Genomic DNA, 20,658 nt, shown 5'->3' with positions numbered 1-20,658 from the left:
GATGGCGCAATAGGGAGCGCAAGAATGTGGAACGGCTTCATGTGTTAAACGAGATTTACTGTTTCGGACGTTTTCGGCTTATTCCGCTATTTTCCGTCGAGCTTTCATTAGTTCTCACGCAGTCCTGCCCCGTTTTGTGCTGTGCTGGAAAATGGCAGTTCGGCAAGTTGAAAAGATTCGTGCGGAATGAAAAGGAAAATGATATCAATCCCGTAACGTTACTCTGCTTGGGGAGTGGATGGAAGTTAAAAACGTAAGTCCATCCGAGTGTTAAAGATCGCACATTTAATTCGCACGCGCGAAAGAAAACCGTCAAAGCCTTTGCAACGACTTGCCACGGGTAAGTTTTCCCAAGTTTTGCACATTGCGTTACTGTAGTCTACTAAACTGAAAGGCTAGCTAGCAGTTTCCAAATGTGGGGAAATGGTGGAAAAGACACGAAGTGTGCTTATACAATATATAATATGTACAGTGTCTGCTTCTAACGATAAGCTAAGGTTTTATTTCTTTGCAAAATTTCGGGATAGCCGTTTGCTAAAATCTCGGATTTAGTGGGCGACAGAAATGTGCAAACTGATATGCGTTAGGTTTGCAAGATGCACATGCATGTTCGCCTTGTCTGTTCAAGGCAGCAAACACAGTTAACATTAACAGCCTTGCAAGAGCTTCAGCGCGTGACAATGACTGAGCCTTCATTGTGCTCGAGCAGTTTCTGAAGTATTTTTTCCACAAACTGAACTTTTATACCAAATTTATACGGTTCTGAATTTGAAGTGTCCATTTTTTAGACACTGCTTATATTCGACGCTTATATTCCACAACAGCAGTTAGTTCTAGCTAATGGTGGTAGTGTTTTTTAATTTTATTATTTATTATTAGCACGGGGATTTTTTTCACAGTTTGTCTCAGAGCGAGTTTCTCTCAGGATTGTGCGAAATGAAAACACGGAGTGGAGCTGGATCCGGGAGGGTAAAGCTCTGCCGCTCTGTTCCACTGGGGTTGAGTCTGTGCGTCGCGTCAGACTTCACGATTCTGGCCACGATTTGGCCGACAAATCCTAAGATTCCTCTGCTTTTAAGCCGGGTGCACACTGTGCGATTTATAATAGTCCTTTACGATTGTTGCTTGTCAGACTGTACGAACATGATCCTCGCCTTAAGCCATGTCACACTGTAAGATCTCAGTTGTCATTCATTTCAGACTACGACAGTCAAGACGCGTTAAAAATGGACGCACGCAAAAAAAGTTGTCCGGAGTTTTACATCATCAATCAATGACACGTTCGGTGATGTGAGCTGCATTTACACGCGGGATTGAAATGGTGTCTTTAACGTTTATTTTGGTCATAATTGTCTTGAAAAATGAGGACAATTTGACGGTCGTCGTAGAAGTCACACTGCAGGACTGTGAGCCAAATCTTCTGTTCTGAGTCTGACACCGCCAGAATTTCGTCAGACGTAAAATTTTATCGCAGTCGTCATTAATCGGCTGTCGGTGAACACGCCAAACTAACGATCAAAGACTTTAGCTTTTAGCCAAGGATCAGAGGATTATTTTAGGATTTGCCAAAATTGTCTCAGACGGCCAAATCGTGGCCAAAATCGCACAGTGTGCACCCGGCTTTAGGCTAAAATCTGTAGTCTTTGATCGCTAGTTTGACATGTTCGCAGACAGCCGATTAATGACCATTGCGATAAAATTTTACCTTATTTGGGGCCACAGTCCTGCAGTGTGGCTTCTATGAAAATCAAAAACCAATATGGCCGGTTCACACAGATGTGGGCAGTGGATGGGGAAAAACCGCAAGGTCTCGAGACACGTGCACGTCTTTTAAAAGTTGAACTTATTTTAACTTGAGCGCCGCGTTTTTAGAACGGCGTATCATACGCAAGACGCGAGAACTTTCAGAATGCTGCAAGCGCACTGCAGGTCATGTGACAAGAACCAGCTTCACACCACAAATGACAGCAAGCTCGCATTAATTTTTGAGTGCAACGCCCACATGGATAGAACCAAGCCCCACCCTACTTTTTTTTTCTTTGTCAATAATCCGTTGCACTCAAATGGGCAATCATTTTCCCTCTCATCCACCATTAATGGGACGAGTGTGTAGTCCCATCCCAAACTTACACCATTGGTTGAGCCAGTGTTACTGCATCGGGCTGGTCAGGATGCTCACACAAAGAGAGCAATGTTTTGAAAGCACCACAGTGTTTACATTTTTGGTAGGAATGAACATGCAAATGGCTTACTTCAAATTGACTGCACATTAACTTGAGAAAGTATTGTAAAATAAAGGCACACTTCAACTTTAATTAGCAGCGTTGTCCTTATCCTATCCTATCCTGTCCTATATCCAGAGGGTATGTTCCGCATGCCGTTCCTTCAGTCCTGCACACTCCAAGCTTTAAAAGGACATATTGTTTGGAGAACACTGTCTGTCACCAGACTCATGGGCATTAGTCAAGGTACTTCGGCCAATGAAACCAAAGGAAAAAAATATTGCGTAAGCTTTTCATACCCAGACAATCTCATCGTTTTCCTTCTCGACACACATTTGCAAAATACCCAGACTGTCCTAATTTCTATATCTTACACGCGTCCCATGGATAGATTAAACTCCTACCTCGGTAGCCTGAGGCTGAAGACATGCACAGCACGATAGAGAATCCTTATACTGTTTTCTCATTTGAACTCCAAACAGAATCCAGTCCTCTGCGTTTTCCTTGCGTTTTTAAAAATCCTAATGATCCTAATAATTTGCCATAGTCCTGATTAGACAACCCTCATTCAACATTGTTTGTTTGATTTTGCATTGCTTGTCTCTCATTCAAAATACTCATAAGCCTGCCGTACAGGCTTAAACATATAATCCTGGTAATGGCAAAAAAGTGATCCACTGAAGAAAAGCAGTGTAGTTCAAGGGTTTTTGGGTTTGATCACTGCCTAGATACATTTTCTAATATTAGAACGTTTGCTTGATTTGCCCCAGCTTCTCTGGTGATTCTTGAGCACATGGCCATATGCTGCCCAATAGGAATGCAGGATTACCTTTTCCCTTCTGTAGCAACAGTGAGTTTCCTGGCTCAATTCATTAATTATTTTGTGCTCTGCCTTGGTCACAGTGTTTTGCGAACTGCTCTTCTCTGGCTGAATAAAGGGGAGGAAAGGATGCGTACAAATCAGCCAGCTGCTGTCTTGCAGTTTAAGCCGTGTGCTTGACTGTAAAGATGAAGATTTCTCTCAGCAGAACTTTTAGTTTCAGAACTTGTACTCAGAATGGACCTTTTCTCTTTTCCTGAATGAACTTCTTCCTACAGAAGCAGTAACATTACACGTACTTTAGTGAAAATGATGAAAAGGCGGAAAGGGGGATGACGTTTTTCGAAGGGGGTGTTTCAGTGGTGTGAGGATTGCGGGTTGTGGTTGGGTATGTCAGTGCCACGTGTCTGCGCTTGCACCTCTCTTCTCTACACAGAGGATGTCGGACTGAGACCTTAGTGCGCCTGGTCAAAGTGGGGTGAGTGCTGCCCTGTCATGCCTGCGAACACTTTGATAGTGTTTATTCGATTGCAATCCTTCCACAGGTTTGGCAAACCTTTAATGTGCCTCTTTCTTGGTATATGAGCATAAACCCTGAAAGTTCAAAGGTGCGCATGCGCATGAAAAAATTATATGTTTTGCTCTTCCGTTAAATAAGTGATGCATATTGCGAAAAAGCTTAAACAAAATCGACTACGTACTGTATTATTTGGATTCTTAGACAAGCATGGACTTTATATTGGATGAATTTGAAACTTGAGTGACCGGCACTCATTTAGCAATGCTGTTTCCACAAACACCACCCCTCAACTGTGACGATTTTTTGGCAGACAGTTATCGTTTTTTGATAATTTGCTGAAATTAAAATATTTGGTGCTATGAAATTAAGGGTGCTGATATTTCTAGCTTTCATTTTTTTCAAGGTAAGTAGAGTTGCTTGTTTCTCGGTTTAGTTTGCCTTTAGATTATGGTGTTAAATTACAGAATGACATAATGTGTCCATCATATGACGCATGTATGAGGTGCATCGTGGTTGGTGCATTTATACAGTATGCACTTTAAAAGTTTGATTGTTACAGTCAATCGTTTCAACAAAATGTAAACGCTTTAGTCCATCTAGTCTGTTTTTTTTGGGAAGTCTGACTAACAGACCAAGATAATGCATTTAGAGCTCGTCTTTGTTAAGCATGTATAATCGGACTACAGTAGGCCTTGGTGTTGTGCACTTTCTCTGAAATACAAGTGTATTTAATCTTTGTAATATTTCATTGCGCATTCTGTCATGTCCAGTAGTGGTCAAAAGTGATGTCCAGAAGGGATATTTGTTCTTAATGACCCTACCAGTTTGATTAAACCATCATAATATGAGGAAAATATTTTATATGAGGGAAGAACATAATGCTAAACTTGGTTTTTATCTGACAAAATAATTTGGCAAAAAACTACAGCTAAGTACTATGCAAAAAAAAATATATATATATATATATAGAAAAACAAAAAGATCACAGGAATTGAGCATACATTGACTACAACATAATTAGGTATTAATATTGCTTTGATTCTCTCTTGTGTTTGCATGTGTTAGCAAAAAACAATTGTCACCACAATTTACTTGCATTATCACAAATATAACAATTGAATCTAAGCACAACTACACAATATGCTTAGAAAATCTTTTAAAAAATTGTAATAATATCTGAATATAGGGTGAAGATATCAATTTTCCTTGGCCGTTATTCACTTTTAGTCACTACTGTATACTTGGACTGCGATGAAATCTATGCAAAAGCCTGTGGTAGCTCGTTTGTAACTGTGCATGTAAACACACCAATTTAGTTGTTGTTGTGAATATTTTGTTATTTATGCTTTTAGAAAGAAAGCCTCTGTGCGAGTTATTTTGCTCTTATTAATATACTTCTGTCTTTTTTCTTACAGTCATCACGTTACACTGGGAGGATCACATCTTGAGAGGGAATGTTGAGCAACCTGCTATAAGACGACACCAGCTGATTTGGCGAAAGAAATCTGTAAAGGACTTCATTCTTTATTTCTTTTCCGGTGCCTGAATGAGCATGCTGCATTCCCTTTGTTCCATCATTTGGTTGAACCGCGGGTTCAAGTTGAGAAAAGTGGCCTGTTCGGCTAACACCGGCCAGGTCTAAGCCTTTCCTACCGCGCATGCCCGCTTATGAGCTCCGATCAGTAGTGCTTAGCTTTCAACGAAACGTCCCACTGTACGACATCATTCGCACCCTCGCAAAGTTTCACCCCCAGTCCGACACTCTTCTGCCAGGGGTGATTGTCATTTCATACTCTGAAAATGGCTGCTGATGGCTTCCAGTACAGATCTCTGTACGCCTACTGTAAGGACTGGGAGGATGACATTGACCTTGAGCCCGGTGATATCCTGACGGTCGACAAAGCGTCTCTGCTGTCACTGGGCATCAAAGAGGGAGATGAGCAGCACCCGGAATGCATCGGCTGGATCTTAGGGTTTAACGAGCGTACCAAACAGAGGGGAGACTTTCCGGGGACGTACGTGCAGTATGTGGGACCTGTGAAAATGTCAATGCCGTCCTGCCAGCCTCGTTCTCAGAGACCGCTTCCTGCTGTTCCCAGACCTGAGCCAACTTTGCAGGGTAAGACTGGCTGCTTTTTTTTATTGGCTTTTAACGTGTTGACCAATGACTAACCTGCTTAATGTGTGCTAGAGAGGTCAAAACCCGTTTTGTTTTGGGAACTGACTGATATGCTTGTTGAATCAAACCTCAGATCTCTCATAATAAACATTTGTGGATTTTCCCCCCTTTTCTGTTGAAGGAAAATGGGGATTTTGCTTTTGACAGCTGGCTTCTTCTACAGCAATATTAGTTAGGCATTGAATCATCAGAGATCTTTCTTATTTTTTAGTCATGTAGCATGATCATCTAACTCTTTAAAGGAACACTCCACCGTTTTTTGAAATAGGGCTTATTCACCTTCTTTCCTACATTTAGATAGGTGGGCAAATGCATTTTTGTCTCAGTGCATGCATTGTTTTAGTTTGACAGGGTCGGCGCTAGCTTAGCTTAGCATAATGAATGGAATCCTTTGTTGCCAGCTAGCATGTCCTGAGTAAAAGTGATATAAAAAATAAAATAAAAACACCTAATTACTTCTTGTGGCCTGCGTATTCACAACAAGTACAAATAGCGATGCAGATTAACACTAGGTGATTTCCTAGGCAGATATTGACTTGGGACTATATTAGGGGGAAGCACAGGCAAAGCACTGCTACTTGGGCGCAGAGATATCACGCCCAAGTAGCAGTGCTTCGCCTGTGCTTCCCCCTAATATAGTCCTTAATATATAAGTCAATATCTGCCTAGGAAATCGCCTAGTGTTAATCTGCATCGCTATTTGTACTTGTTGTGAATACGCAGGCCACAAGAAGTAATTAGGTGTTTTTTTTTGTTTTTTTTTATATCACTTTTACTCAGGACATGCTAGCTGGCAACAAAGGATTCCATTCATTATGCTAAGCTAAGCTAGCGCCGACCCTGTCAAACTAAAACAATGCATGCACTGAGACAAAAATGCATTTGCCCACCTATCTAAATGTAGGAAAGAAAGTGAATAAGCCCTATTTCAAAAAACGGTGGAGTGTTCCTTTAAAGGGGCTATATGTAGATTTCAAAAATCCTTGTTGTTAGCGGCACCGGTGGCCATTATGCTAACAGATGAGCTAATTAAAATTACACTGTTATGAGAGTTTGATTATAAATTATATCTGAGACTACAGATCAGTGGTATTCAAATGGCAGACCGCGTCTGGTTCCGGACCCTGGCTTGGTTATGCGGAACATAATTGCGGTGTTTTACTGTTCCTACAATTTAAAGTGAGCAGCGCGTCGAAACAATGGAGCGGTTCACACCGCAAGCGGTCGTTTACGGTCTTTCAGCGTATATCCTGTAATATTTTTTATGTATATTAATAATAATATATTATATCTAGAGCCAAACGCACTTCATTCAAGCCCTTTCCGTTCCGTGCGCATCACTACTTCTTTCTCCTGCTAAAGGCGTGAAGCGCCACATTAAGAGCTGCAGATGACGCGGTCGTTTTTAAAAACAGTAGCAGAAACACAGTCAGAAGCAAAATAGATACTTTTTGCTAAAACACTGCCGAAAACAAAAAAACTACAGCACCCCCAGTTTTCACTGGATTGTAAATGTTTAACATTTATCATTAACATTTAGGTTATTCATTTTTGGCATTTAGTCATTTATTTGTTATAAGCACTTAAAGTGGGTTATTAAAAGGTGTTAATTATATGTTGAATTATGTTTTTTTTAAAACACGCAGAACGTTGACGTCATATTGTGACCGTTGCAGTGTGCATAAAAATAATTCGTCCGCTTTAACTCCAGAGCACTAGTCCACCTTCGGTGTTGTGTAAGCTAGGCAGGTTTTTATGTTTTATTTCCTGTCGCTGTGCAGGCTCTTCTATTGTATATGTCAGTGTAAACGGCTCAATAACTTAAAATCTTAATTTATGTCCTGTAGACCGGTACAAAACAGCATCCCCATCCGCACCCCTGCACGTAGGTCTCTAAATGTAAAATAATAATCATTATAGCCTGATAAAACATCTGATCTAGCCTAACCTTTTTATATTAATATCCAGTTGAGAGAAATATTAACTTTTTTGGGGGGGTAAATCACATCACTGCTTTGGCTCTCTCGGTCCAAGATTCTCATCTTTAATGACTATTTTGAGTGTTTAGGATTTTTTATTTTACAAAGCACTACGGCTGCCCCGATGGAAATGTAGAACTGTTCCAAAAAAGTATTGTCTGGACCTCCGCTGGGAAGGTAATATAGAGACCGGACCACTAATGGGAACTTTATAGATCTGGCTATGTGAGACTATAGTTTGACTTAATCCCTTTTCTTTGCATGACACATTGACATCACAGTACAGAATGGCTCTTTCAGCAGTATCCTGACCTGAACATTGTATAAGCATTCATTTCTTGGGTCATTAAATGGAAGAGAGGCTCTCGGGAGCTCGCGTAACCATCACATTCTTTTGATTTTCCCGGCTAAAATGTCCCAAGTCCTTCACGTAAATATCAGTCTACAGGCTTTTCATAGATAACGTAGGAAGTTGGGGAAGGTTGTGTTTAAGTTTCATTACAAGCTGTTCACACATTGACATTAAAAAGCGGTTAATACATGAAAATTTTTACACGTAATATATAGTCTCTTTGGACAAACTGTCTTTGCTCCTGTATTTTTCTGGCACTTTCCTCGAACCCTCTCTCCTCCTCCCTTTATGCCCTCAGGAAGCAGTAAATTATAGTATGTTTGGAGGCCTGGCAGTTTACCAGGCCAATTTGGAGAGTTATATGTATCAGGTAGGGCTTTCAGCTTCATCTGCACATTCCCACTCCATCAGGTGATTCTTGCTTCAATGTCTCCTTTGTGTCCCTTTTTTTGGACTGTTAAAAGTCTGCAGTACACACTAAAAAAGTTGTCATATTCAATCTGTGATGCTCACTGACTAAAAAGAGAAAGTATGAGAAGTGTTGGTGTACTTCGAAGTGTTGAATTACAGGACGTCAGGAGGACCAGACATGCACCATTTTAGCTGCTTCTTCTGAGTAAGATCCAGACTTTTTCACATTTTCAAGGCAAATCTGAGGAATACAAAGTTTTGAGTATATTTAAACATGCAAGAGGTCACCATGATTATGGAAAACATGGAAGAATCTGTGTTTTTTTTTGGTTTTTTTTATTGTGATTTCCAGGTCTGAAAAGTTAATCTCTAATATATATATTTTTAGCTAGAAATCTTAAAATAATTTTTAGACAACTGCACAGTTTATGGAAATTCATTGGTCAAAACTTTTGGCACTAGTGTTGCTTTAGAGTCTCCTTGCTGTAAGGGAATTAACCTACATGCCTGAGACATTTGCCTGCTGCTTGAAATGGATTTGCATGAAAATGTAGCATCGAACAAAGAGGAATATAGAAATGATGCTCTATTAAGAAACTAAAAATGTCATGTCAGATTAATAAAGCTAATTACATTTTCAAGTCCAGTATTTTGACATTCTGTGATGCTTTCAAAAATGTTTCACCAGTAATAATCCTAAAAAAAAAGTTACCAAATATTGAAAAGAATCGTATATAATGTTTGTTAAAATGATCAAAAGACCGCCTATCGCCTGCTGGCTTAATGTGTAAACAATATGGGAAGCGCGCTAGCCAGACGAGATTTAAACTTTGTCGGCTGGAGACCCACGTTTGGTTTGAAGGAGGAAAACGTACCAAGCTCAATGTTCTTTCACCATTCCTGATTTCTAAAACACACTCACCGCGTTCACTGTGGTCTTGCGTCTGTCAGAACAGAAATGAAATCTGCTTCTCTCCGTGTGTTTTTCTGTTGTGTCTGGGTGCGTTCATATGTTCTTTCCGTGAGTTTATTTTGTCCATTAGATCAAATCTGAAAAAACTCATACATTTACCCGACCATAGGCCATAAAAGTGGACAAAAGAGATGGTTTAAAACACCAGGTGTAACCAGGTATGTTTCTCCCTCGTCTCCTTAGTGAACCGAGCGACCAAAACGCCCCTTAATACCAGGTGTAAACAGGGCCATATACTGTAAAAATTAAACCGTGATTTTTACGGTAAAAAACCGGCGGCTGTGGTTGCCAGAACTTTACCGTCAAAAATACGGTAGCAACGTTATTGGTTTTACAGACTTAACTTAAAATTTACAGTAATTAACCGTATTTTATTATCTGATATAATGTGAATTTACCATCCTATTGAACTATTAATATCTGTTTTGTACCATTGTAATACACTGATAACCACCAATCACAGCAGTGATGAGAGTCATATGATCAATCAAAGCTCATCACAAGCAGCTCTTCCACAAGAAAGTTAATACTAATTTATAAAAGCTGCATAGTGTAATTCACACAAACATTAAACACCATCATGGTAACACATGAAATTTAAAAAATGCAATAAACATTAATTTAACAACATTAAATGTAACATAAAACCCTAATGTACATAACTGATTAGAAAAAATGAAAAAAAAAAAAAAACTATGAAGAAACAGTTATTTCAACACAAAAATACATCAAATGTGAAGTGTCACACAGGGAATTGTGGGAATGCCAATTTACGTTTTTTCACTGTAAATTATACAATGAGTTGTTCTTTTTCACTTTCAAAAACTGTAAATTTAACGGTATTTTACAGCAAAATTACATTAAATGTACCGTTAGATCTATCACAGTTATTTACCGTATATAGTACGGAAACTTTCTGTTAACCAATTAACAGTTTTTCACTGTAGCATTTTTACAGTCTTTTACCGTTAAAATTACGATCATTTTTTACAGTGATGTATGGCAATAAAAACAAACAGTAGGCTATACCAAGTTGCTTTTAGAGGTTTTATTTTATCATAATATTTTTGTTCAAGAACAAAGTTTTTTATAATAGTTTATCAAGAAAATTGTATTTTCTTTATTGAAAAAACACTATTCCACATCCTTCCCATTGCTGTCCTTCAAACAAACATGAAATATATTCACCATATAGGCCTATGTTTTCATAGCATTCAGTTGGAATGCTATGAAAACATAGGCCTATATGGTGAATATATTTATATCTATGCCAATGTTCAAAAGGACAGTTTAAATCCCTACATTAAAAATGAAGATGATAATAAAGATAAAAACTCGTGTGTGAGTTTGCTTCCGTGCATACGTCTCCTACATCTCGCGCTCCAGACTGCCATGACGATCGCTTTGCTTCATAAGACCTCAGAGTATCGTCAGGAGCCGTGGGTATTAATATTGTTTTGTCTGTATGTTTTTTTGACTAAAAGTGATGGTAGCCATTGACTTGTATTATATGAATAAAAAAGGACTACGCCATTTCTACTGAAGAAAAAAAGACCCCTACATATTGGATGGCCTGAGGGTGAATAAATTAACAGCAAATGTAAATTTTTTGGGTGAACTATTCCTTTAATATGGCAGAAAAGCATCTGCACAGAAAATGTGAAAATAATTATGTGGTGTTTTCCCATGTCTTATTCAGTGTGAGAGAGATTTCATGTGATTTAATTGAAATCCACCAACACTGTCCTCACTGAAACGTTGCACAAAGTCAAACTATGGCAGAAGTTCTCCCTCTATTTTTTTTCCCCTCTTTTTCTTTTCCTGGCCTCAGTTTTACTGCTTGTTGAAGTGAACCATGGCTTGGCATTTGTACAGTCTCCGCCTGTTCCTCCTCCCCTGTTTCACAGACTCTTCTGATACTGTCTCCAGGCAGCTATAAACTATCCACTCACTACAATTCTCAGAAAGAGAAGGCCCCTTGAATTTTCCCCCGGCTCCTTACCCTGAACTTTCTTTCACAGAATAAGTAGAGGGCTAGTTAAGGCCTCCGATCTGAGTCCGTATTAAAGAATCTTTCCCATGGTGCTTTGGCCTGTGTTCAATGCTTAGGCATATTGTTACTTGACTGTACAGCATGCTTTATCAGCACATTATATAGTGCTGCACGATTAATTGAAATTAAACCGAAATCGCGATTTGGCTTAGTGTGATTATATTTATATGTATTTTTTTCCGATTTTTAATTAAATGAATATATGCACAGCATGTTGGTGAAGCACAGCTCTGTGATCAGTAGTAAATGCTGCTCCATCTCTGCAAGTACTGCGAGTTTGAGTCGCTTATGACGTGAATTTGAAAAAGCGACATGCGTGAAATATCTTCCCAAACTTGTAATGCGAAGCGTTCATAAACCTGTTGTCCAACAAAATACGACTCCAGACTCTCTTCATAACGTCAGTTGAGTGTTTGAAATAACTTCCTTTTGTGAGTTGAATGAGGCACACACACAAGTTATCATTTTATAGTACTATACAGTAGAGCTGAAGATCTTTGCCCGAACCCGACGGGACCCGACGGGTTTGGTCGGGTTCGGTCTTAATTTCTATTATTTTACACGGGCTCGGGCAGGGCTCGGGCTCGCGCTTCGGGTTGCGTGGTAAATGAGCGGTCAGGTGATGTGTTTAGATTAGCGTGAAAATGGATCTTGAGGAGGTGAAATGGAGGCTGGTCTCTGGAGGACTTATTTTATTTCTTTGTTCCAACTTCCAAGTGGCCTCTAGCCTCCGTTAGTCATGAATAAATGATGTTAAAAAATTTATAAATTACTCCTTTTTTTACCAAAGACAAAGGTGCTGTGTGCGTGCGGCGCAGTCTCTTTTTTTTCTTTCTCTCCCTTTTCCGCCGAGTGGTGCGTGTGCCGGCTCGCGGTGTGAAGCGCGTTTCCGCGCTATTCTCCGACACTCTTATCACTGCTGATAGATGGCCTTTTGGACAGTCGGGCTGTAAACGGGTTCGGGCTTTTAAAAAGCTGTCAATCAAAATGTACTTGTCGGGCTCGGGCCAAACTCTGTCGGGCTCGGGCCTTTTCGGGCCGAACTTTTAAGGCCCGATTACAGCTCTACTATACAGTGATACAGGCATTGCATTGTAAATATACTTTATTATAATGAAAATACCCGAGAAGGCTTGGAGAACTCAAATACCCCATATATTGCGGCAATCGTGTGTTTATTGGCTGCGTTTAATTCCACTTATTGGATTAATGGCACCCTAAGTAAGCACTTGCGGTCTTCCTACGAGCCGGCACTTTCGTGACGTAACGTCGCTTTGACTGTCGGGAAAAAGTCTGTTGCGGAGCTCACGTCAGTGCGGGCTCTAGTACTCTATTTTATATATATATATATATATATATATATATATATATATATATATATATATATATATAATGGAAGTGTTATTACAATAGTAATATTTCTTATTTTGTTTAATATTTTTATTTAGCAACAATAATAATCATCATAATAATAATTATTAGTCATATTAATATATAAGAACTAAATGTTGGACCAAATTGTGCAGCCCTACAAACAAGCACAACAAACCGGCTGTTTGCGTTTTAAATCGTGCATCGCAAATTTAACCAGAAAAATTGCAATTACCCCCCCCCCCCCCCAAATCGTCCAGCCCTAACATTATGCATTTTATTGTGACTGACTAAATTCCAGAAAGATCCTCGGTTTAATAATTGCATTAGGTCATACTCTGATTGCAATTTTTTATTTATTAAATGCGAAGCCCTAACTGAGAGTAAAAAGTTGCGAATGATGCCCACTAGGGATGCACAATATTACATTTCTGGCTGATACCAATAAGTAGGGGTGTAACGATATTCAAACCGAACCGAAAAACCGCGATACACCAGCAACGATACGAATCGCGATACTCTCATGGCGTACCGAGGACGCCCCGCCCCCTGCTGCCCCTGCCCAGCCCCGGCTCAACGGACCTCATGTCTTATGTGTACACAACGAATACAGCCTTATAGCCTAACCACCATTAACACCCTATAATAGCAAGCTCCGTATTGTGTTACTTTCGATAATAAGCAAGGTGTAATCTTTCAAATCCTGTCTATTTGATCACGAAATTCAAACAATGCCGTTTTGGCGCTCTCTGATGTGGCGTGACAGATCACTGTAGCCTACTCGCTCCTCATTTACAGCGGCAGCGCGGAGCGCGAGTAAACGCGATTCTCTTCCTCAGTTACAGAATAAACATGAATGGACACCTGAAGGTACGTTAAAAGATACAGTATACTTACTGAAAGGCATCATAACTTGTGTAATCAATCGATCAGTGTTTCAGCAGTGGAAAGAATGCCAATAAAACGTCTTAGTTTGTCTTAGTTTGTCACAGCTTATATTTACCTCAGGCAAGTCGTTCAGTGCCCACAGCTTGTTGGTTCCTAAATGAACTCTTGCACTAAATAAATGCACTGTATTAGCCTATATAATATATTTTACTTAACATGTTAATGATTGATATCTTGATTATTTAATGTAGCCTATGTTTTAAATATCTGTCATGAAAATGACAGCAACTGTGTAAATATTTATATTTCAATAACAAATTAGAGTAGGAAACATAAGTTAATGAGAAAACTGCCTTATGTGCAGTTTACATGTTTCCATACAATGTGTTGAGTGTTGATTATTATATCTAAAAATAAATAGTATGTGAAATTAGGCTAAAAGTCTAGGCTCTGTTGTTAACCTTTGTTTATAGTAATGTGTGGGCTCCCTATAGTTTACAGCATTAGCAGATCTTTTTCTTTTTTTTATCCTTGCGAAAAGTTTAATTGTAATTGAATTAATTTAAAGACAAAGACAGAATATGTTCATTAAACCACTTAAAAAAAAAATAAGAAGCAATTTTAGCTTTCTAAACCCCCCACCCCACTGAACCGAACCGAGATGTCAAAACCGTGGGGCGTACCGAACCGTCAGTTTTGTGTATCGTTACACCCCTACCAATAAGCTGATAATAATTTTCATAATCAATAAAAGGCCGATATTAAAATTCCATAATATTTTGTCAGAATTCAAATAAAACACTGAAAACTAAAATCAATCATTTAAATTCACCAAGTGAATTTAGGCGTTACAACATTATAATGTGCAGTATAAAAAGTAGATATTCATTTTAGGGTTTGCTACAATGTAATTAAATCAGTGTTTTAAAGATTAACTTTAAGTGCATTAATCTAAGATGACAAACGGTTCTTTCAAAAACATTACCGACCTCAAACCTTTGAACAGTAGTGGACATGTGATATATTTTTGATATTTTAGTCTATCAAAATCTTTTCTTCCTTTCTTCCTTTTATGCTGCACTCTGTCTGTGCGATGTGTAGAAATCCTGTCAGGCCTGAAGCCGATTTTGCTCAACAAAAAGAAACTTGAGCTTTATAAGACTGTCTAATGTAGTTGCAGCTTTGGTGTGTTGTGTTTCTTAATACCGTTTGCACTGCATTAAGATTAAAACATGTCGAGAGGTTTAGAGCTCCAGTGAAAGGAAATGGGCAAGGCCTTTGGTTAGCTATGAATGAGGTGCCCAGATCACTGAATGCGGGTGAAAGTTGTCTTACATAATCATATTCACAGAGTACAAAGACATCATTTTCCATTTGTAGAGCATGGCCGAATCGAAGTTAATGAAGAGCACATCAGAGCACAAGTCAACCAAAAAAAACCACACACACAAACAATTGCAAACTAGTCGAGCACTTCGGCCTACCAAAATGTAGGCTGTTAAATTAAACTCAGCAAGCATAAAAATGATACACAACAGAAGAAAAGTTGCTCACAACCATTTATACATAGATAAGATCATTTTTGCCTCGACAGTGCAGCCGTGAAGAAGTGACAGCTGAATAAAGTAATCATAGCACTAGTTGTTGCAGTTGTTTTTTCCCAGGGCACGTTCAGTTGCAGGCCAGCCAGATTGCAGACTACCAAGACGACTATAATTGGGTAATGATTAGTTGGTTCTCTCTCCAAAAACCAACAATGACTTCAGGGCCACAGCTGTTTTTCCTAAAAGCTGTATTTTGCACAAAAACCCCTGCTGCGGGTTTGACTATTTGTGCCAGTGAGTTTGCAGCTATACCGTAGTTTAGTTTGTTTATTAGTAAAGGAATATAATCAGTTTTTTGTTTTGTTATGGATGACCACACAAGCACAAGCAGCCATTTTGTAAATGACAAATAAGAGTGTCCAAGATAAAAAAGGAGACTGCTTTTAAATGTTTTGTTGTTTAAAGCACATCATGTGCGAAGTTCTTAGTTCTTAGCAACGTAATCTTTGTATTCATCTTGGTTTTATGTGGTTTTGAGAAACATTTTTGCCCTGCCATAAAAAGGTCAAATTATTTGAGACTATTGATCTTGACGCACCTTAACAGTCGAGGGGGTCTGAATCATTTCCTGTTTTTTTTTCTCAGCGTGTTATGCATGAGATGAGTGTGTTAAGTTTTTCAAATGGTAATAAGCAGTGGAGCGGTTTTATTAAATTCTAAGAAATAATAAACAAATATAATATTAAACTACTTTTCATAAATTTCATTCTTTTAAAGAAAAACATTACATTTAATAAAATAAAATAAAAAATCATTATGAGACATGGACATTTTTATTATTTGTATTACTGCATTTTTGCTTAGTTAAAGCCTCTTGGACATTTTGGAGGTACCCCCCAAAAATGAACCTAATTTAAATTCAGAAATGAAAAACTTGGTCATCAGAAGAAGTGATAGGTCTGGGGGGGAAAAAACAATGCTGTAATTTTACCTTAAGACAAAAAGTATTGTAAGTAAAGACATTTGCTAAATTATATGTGTGCAAAATAGTAAATATCATTGTTATTATTTGTAAAACAGCCATTTGTTTTCAGGAATAAATTGTCTTTGACAAAGAAATCTCAGCCTAAAGTTGAAAATGAAAAATATTAATTTAGTTGTTCTTCAGGGGCTGTTTTACAGAAACATCCTAACTTTGAATCTCATTCTATCTGTTTAGTAAAAATCATAATTCAAAAATTAAGTTAGGAAGTCTCTGTAATGCGTCCCTAGGATATAGATATAATATGGATTAAGATAGGACATGGATTCATGTTGAAGTAACTGTGTGAGATGAGGAAAGATTGAGGGCGGAAGAGGCAGGCTTCGTGTCCGTAAGAGGGAAAAGCGAGCAGAGTTCCATGTTTAACGTGCAGTGGAAAAGTGGAATGTGCTGACATGGCACTTCGTCTGAACTCCAAAATTAATAATCAGACGTGGTTTAGCCTTGCACTGCCAGGAGGCGAAGGCAGCCAAGCTCTGGCCTCTTTGTGGTGGGCCTGAAAAGGAGGGTCTGGCACACGGCCAGTGGGGTTTTGCTTGTTCAGGATTTTTGATTAAATAGTTTATTGTGCTCCACTCACGCAAAGGGCCAAGGCAGCGCTCGCTCCAGAAGGGGTGGATAAGACAGAAGGAAACGGAGGGCTTTTTTCACCAGCTTAAAGCTTTTGTACGATAAAGAAAAAAAAAATTCTTTGTTTTCTTCGGTGTTGCTCCATCCATTTGTGTTTTTTTTTTTAATACAATATTTAATTTAATTTTGAAATGTGTTCTAATGTCTACTTAATGTTATTCTAAATAGTTTTTGAATGAATTCAAGAGGGTTTTTTAACCAATAGAACAAGCAAGGAAGGAAGCACAATATAAAAACCATATGCAATTATACATCCCACAGTCATCACACCCCTAGGACAGAAGAGAAGCGGGAGACGTGGCCTGCGTTGAGTTTAGCACAGGCTCTGAAGTCTGAGGTGCAAAAATACACAGATTTTATAGAATAGCCTTCTCATTATATCACATCAACAGCCTTCTCCGCTAGACAGTTGCTGCTTTTGGCAGCTTTAGTATTCCACGAAGTACTGCACATTTAGCGCTATATTTAAAAAAGGTAACAGGCAAGTCAAAGTCAAATTTAAAACATTGGCCTCGGGACACTGAGTCACAACAGTAGGTAGAGAAGGCTGTAATCTTGCAAACCACAATTCAAAAATGAGAAAGAAGAGTGCCAGAGTAAATGCTGGTGTTAAGGCACATTTTTCTTAGGATTTGGTTTTTACAGTATTTGTGGCATTAATTTTATTTATAAAAAAGGAAACCGTTAAATGTGATCCCATGGGTCCATGATATGATGCTTTTTTTTTCTTTTTTTTCTTTTTTTTTGATCTATTAAAAAAAAAAAACATTAAAATGCAATTCATGCATACAGTAAATTGAATACACATTAAAATTCACTCTGATAATTTTTGTTTTGGGGAATAAAAACTAAATATAGAAAATATAAATGGAGAAAACCACCATATGAAAAGAAAACCATATTAAAAAGCATAATCGTGGATTATTACTTAGTGGAAAAACCCTGCTTATTAATATTTAAAAAGCAATTGTCCAAAGTCATATGGTGCAACCAAGCTGGAGAAAAAAAACATGCAATGGGAAATGATAGCACCAAGTCTCTTAAAATAAATATCAGATAATTTGAGATTTTTGTGACAAAGCAGTTATTTAAGGTTGAAAAGTGTCATGTGGTGTGGTGTGACTCCCCAAAAACGTAATGTATTTATGAGTAAATAATAATAATTGTAAAAAAATTTTTTTTTTTTGTTACCTTGAAAAATATATTAAGAATGTGAATTATAATGAATAAGATGTGTGCACTCTCATGCATTCAAGGTGTAAGGAAAAACAAATGGTATTACTTTTTACTTGATGGTTACACCACATGACAGTTCAGTGATTAAATGTCAACTTTTGTTGAAAATGGTATAAAGAACTTTGTGCTTGGCTTGCTTAAAAAAAATATATATATATGTGTGTATTTTTTTTTTTTGTCATTGACCTCTCTACAAAATGTTCAGTAAGTGATATAATTTAGTTGTTGGTTTTGATGTTCATTAAATAAGCTGCTTCTTATTTTCAGCTGTTGTTTGGAAGCACATAAGCAGAGGTTTGATTTGAATTCTCCTCTTTCTCTGCCGTTTCAGTTGCTCCAGTCCTGGACTTGACCAAACAGTTCACACACCTAGAAACTGCTCCCCCAAATCTTATTAAGTTGGTTGAAGCAATTGAGCAGACAGGTAATACTTTTGTGTCATTGAATGTCATGTAAAGGGCTTTATTGTTTGTGGTTTGTTCGTTAGAGAACCTGACACATGATATTTCAAATCCAGAGCGAGCAGGAGTCCTGCAGAGCGCCTCCAACCACAAGAAAGAAGAAAAATAATTTCTCTTTTTAAATTGATTGTACCTTTAATAGATATTTCCACATTGAAAATAATATTGGAAGCAGAAGTGTGAATTTTTTTCTTCTTATTGCACCATATGGCAGTTATTACCACCCAGATTTCCTCTTTCGCTGTGAGCCGTCCCTCTCTTTCTCCCCTTGAGCGAGAGACTGAGTGACGCTCGGACTGTCTGGCTTGACTGAAGCCGTCTTCTCACTTCTTCACAGACTAAAACAGAGCTCAGGGATTCAGCTGGGCTGTTTTCCCAGTTCTCCCGATAGCATGACTGGATATATTTATATCTCCGGGCTTTTACATTTAATGTTTAGATGTGACTGCTTCTCTAATCCAAGCTGGCATGGAAGATCTATTTTTGAGAGATGAACTAATGCCTCGATTTTCTGCTAGGTCTGGACTCTATGACACTTTACAGGACATCCACCGCTTCAGCCTCTGACAGTCAACGACAGAGCCTCGCTGGTAAGTTAAATCCGCTGTTCTCATCTTTTGACTCTCTTCTCTTTCGCAGAAGTGGAAAAGTTGTATTCACATACTTGGAAACATATACAGCGGCAGGGCTTTAGTGTTTTTGCGCGTTATTCTTAGTAGCTGTAAGTCTTTCTGTTTGTCTCATTTTAGTGTTGATGTTAGCCTGTGTACATTGTTTCAATATTTTCTCTATTTAACTAGGTTGTTTATTGATAACATTGTTTTTCAGCTGTAACATTGCTGAGAAATTATTAAAATGTCTTTTACATTTTAAATGTAACTTTTTAATTAAATTATTACATTGAAAAAAATATGCATTAAATAATAAAACAACAAAATATTACCATTTTTACTAGTGATCTGATTGATCTTTTTAATAATTCTGAGATGATAAATTAAATAGTTCTGTGTAATTATCTATCAATCATCCATCCATCTACCTAAAATACATTTATTTATTTAATAAACATTATATAGTGTATTGTATAATAATAAATATTATATAAGTATAATATTTGCTTGTAATACTACTAATTAGTAATAAAATGTAATAGATATTTATAGTTCATTTTACAGTTTCTTGTTTTTATTTTTTTAATCCTAAAATGTTATTTCCAGGTTTAAATTAGATTTTTTGAACCTCACTATATATAGACCATATAAACATAATCACAAAAGTGTGATAACCAGGAGTGATCCAAATTACCCAGCAATTAGCTACTTGGTTACCATAAGTAACAACATATTTATTTAACTCTGTGTAACTCTAAAGTGCTTGAAAGGGATCTAGTGGATTAGTGTGTGGATCATGATGTGACCGGTCATTTGTCTTGTGCAGAGCTGCAGGAGTTGGACGTGGGACAGTGGGACATTCATGCACTCTCGGAGGCTCTTATTCGGTACCTGCAGGAACTTCCTGCCCCCATCATCCCGCCCTCTGTTTATACAGACCTTCAGGCAGCAGTGAAACTAGAATCAGGTATGTGCCACTTTTCACTTATCCGTGCAGGACGAAAGAGCACCGTGTATAGAAAGTAACAGAATTATATGAACTCAGCGAACAAACAGCTCAAATGTGCTGAGTGTCTGCCCTGTCTTTGCCTGCGCATGCGCTCACGGTGATGTCATTCATGAATAGACGTTCCCTCCGTGAGGCGACGAGAGCAGCTGTGGGAGGCACTGGGGAAACCTGAAGTTCCACTGCAGAACATCCTGACGCTGCATTATTTGCTCAGACACCTGGAGAAGGTCTGTCAGTGCGCGGAGCACAACGGCCTCGACATTCACACCCTCGGCCAAATCTTTGGCCCTCTGCTGATCAGGGGCCCTGTGAGCGGGTGAGCGTGATGTTTCTATTGGCTGGAGACAAATTCTGGAA

At 38.3% G+C, this 20,658-nt stretch overlaps 1 protein-coding gene across 1 annotated transcript in view; it reads left to right on the top strand.

Annotated features, from left to right (window-relative positions):
- pik3r2 (phosphoinositide-3-kinase, regulatory subunit 2 (beta)) overlaps positions 1-20,658 on the top strand; it is a 32,945-nt gene continuing 12,287 nt past the window's right edge. Inside the window, exons 1-6 of the mRNA XM_084410892.1 lie at positions 1-340; positions 4,978-5,681; positions 18,552-18,644; positions 19,200-19,271; positions 20,119-20,259; positions 20,419-20,617. Of these exons, the coding sequence (XP_084267018.1) occupies positions 5,363-5,681; positions 18,552-18,644; positions 19,200-19,271; positions 20,119-20,259; positions 20,419-20,617 (824 nt within the window). The 5' untranslated portion in view covers positions 1-340; positions 4,978-5,362. The remainder of the gene's footprint in view (positions 341-4,977; positions 5,682-18,551; positions 18,645-19,199; positions 19,272-20,118; positions 20,260-20,418; positions 20,618-20,658) is intronic.

This window comes from Rutilus rutilus, assembly GCF_951802725.1.
Source record: "Rutilus rutilus genome assembly, chromosome: 6".
In the NCBI taxonomy this organism is placed as follows: Eukaryota; Metazoa; Chordata; class Actinopteri; order Cypriniformes; family Leuciscidae; genus Rutilus; species Rutilus rutilus.
This window is presented reverse-complemented; position numbering and strand designations above follow the sequence as displayed.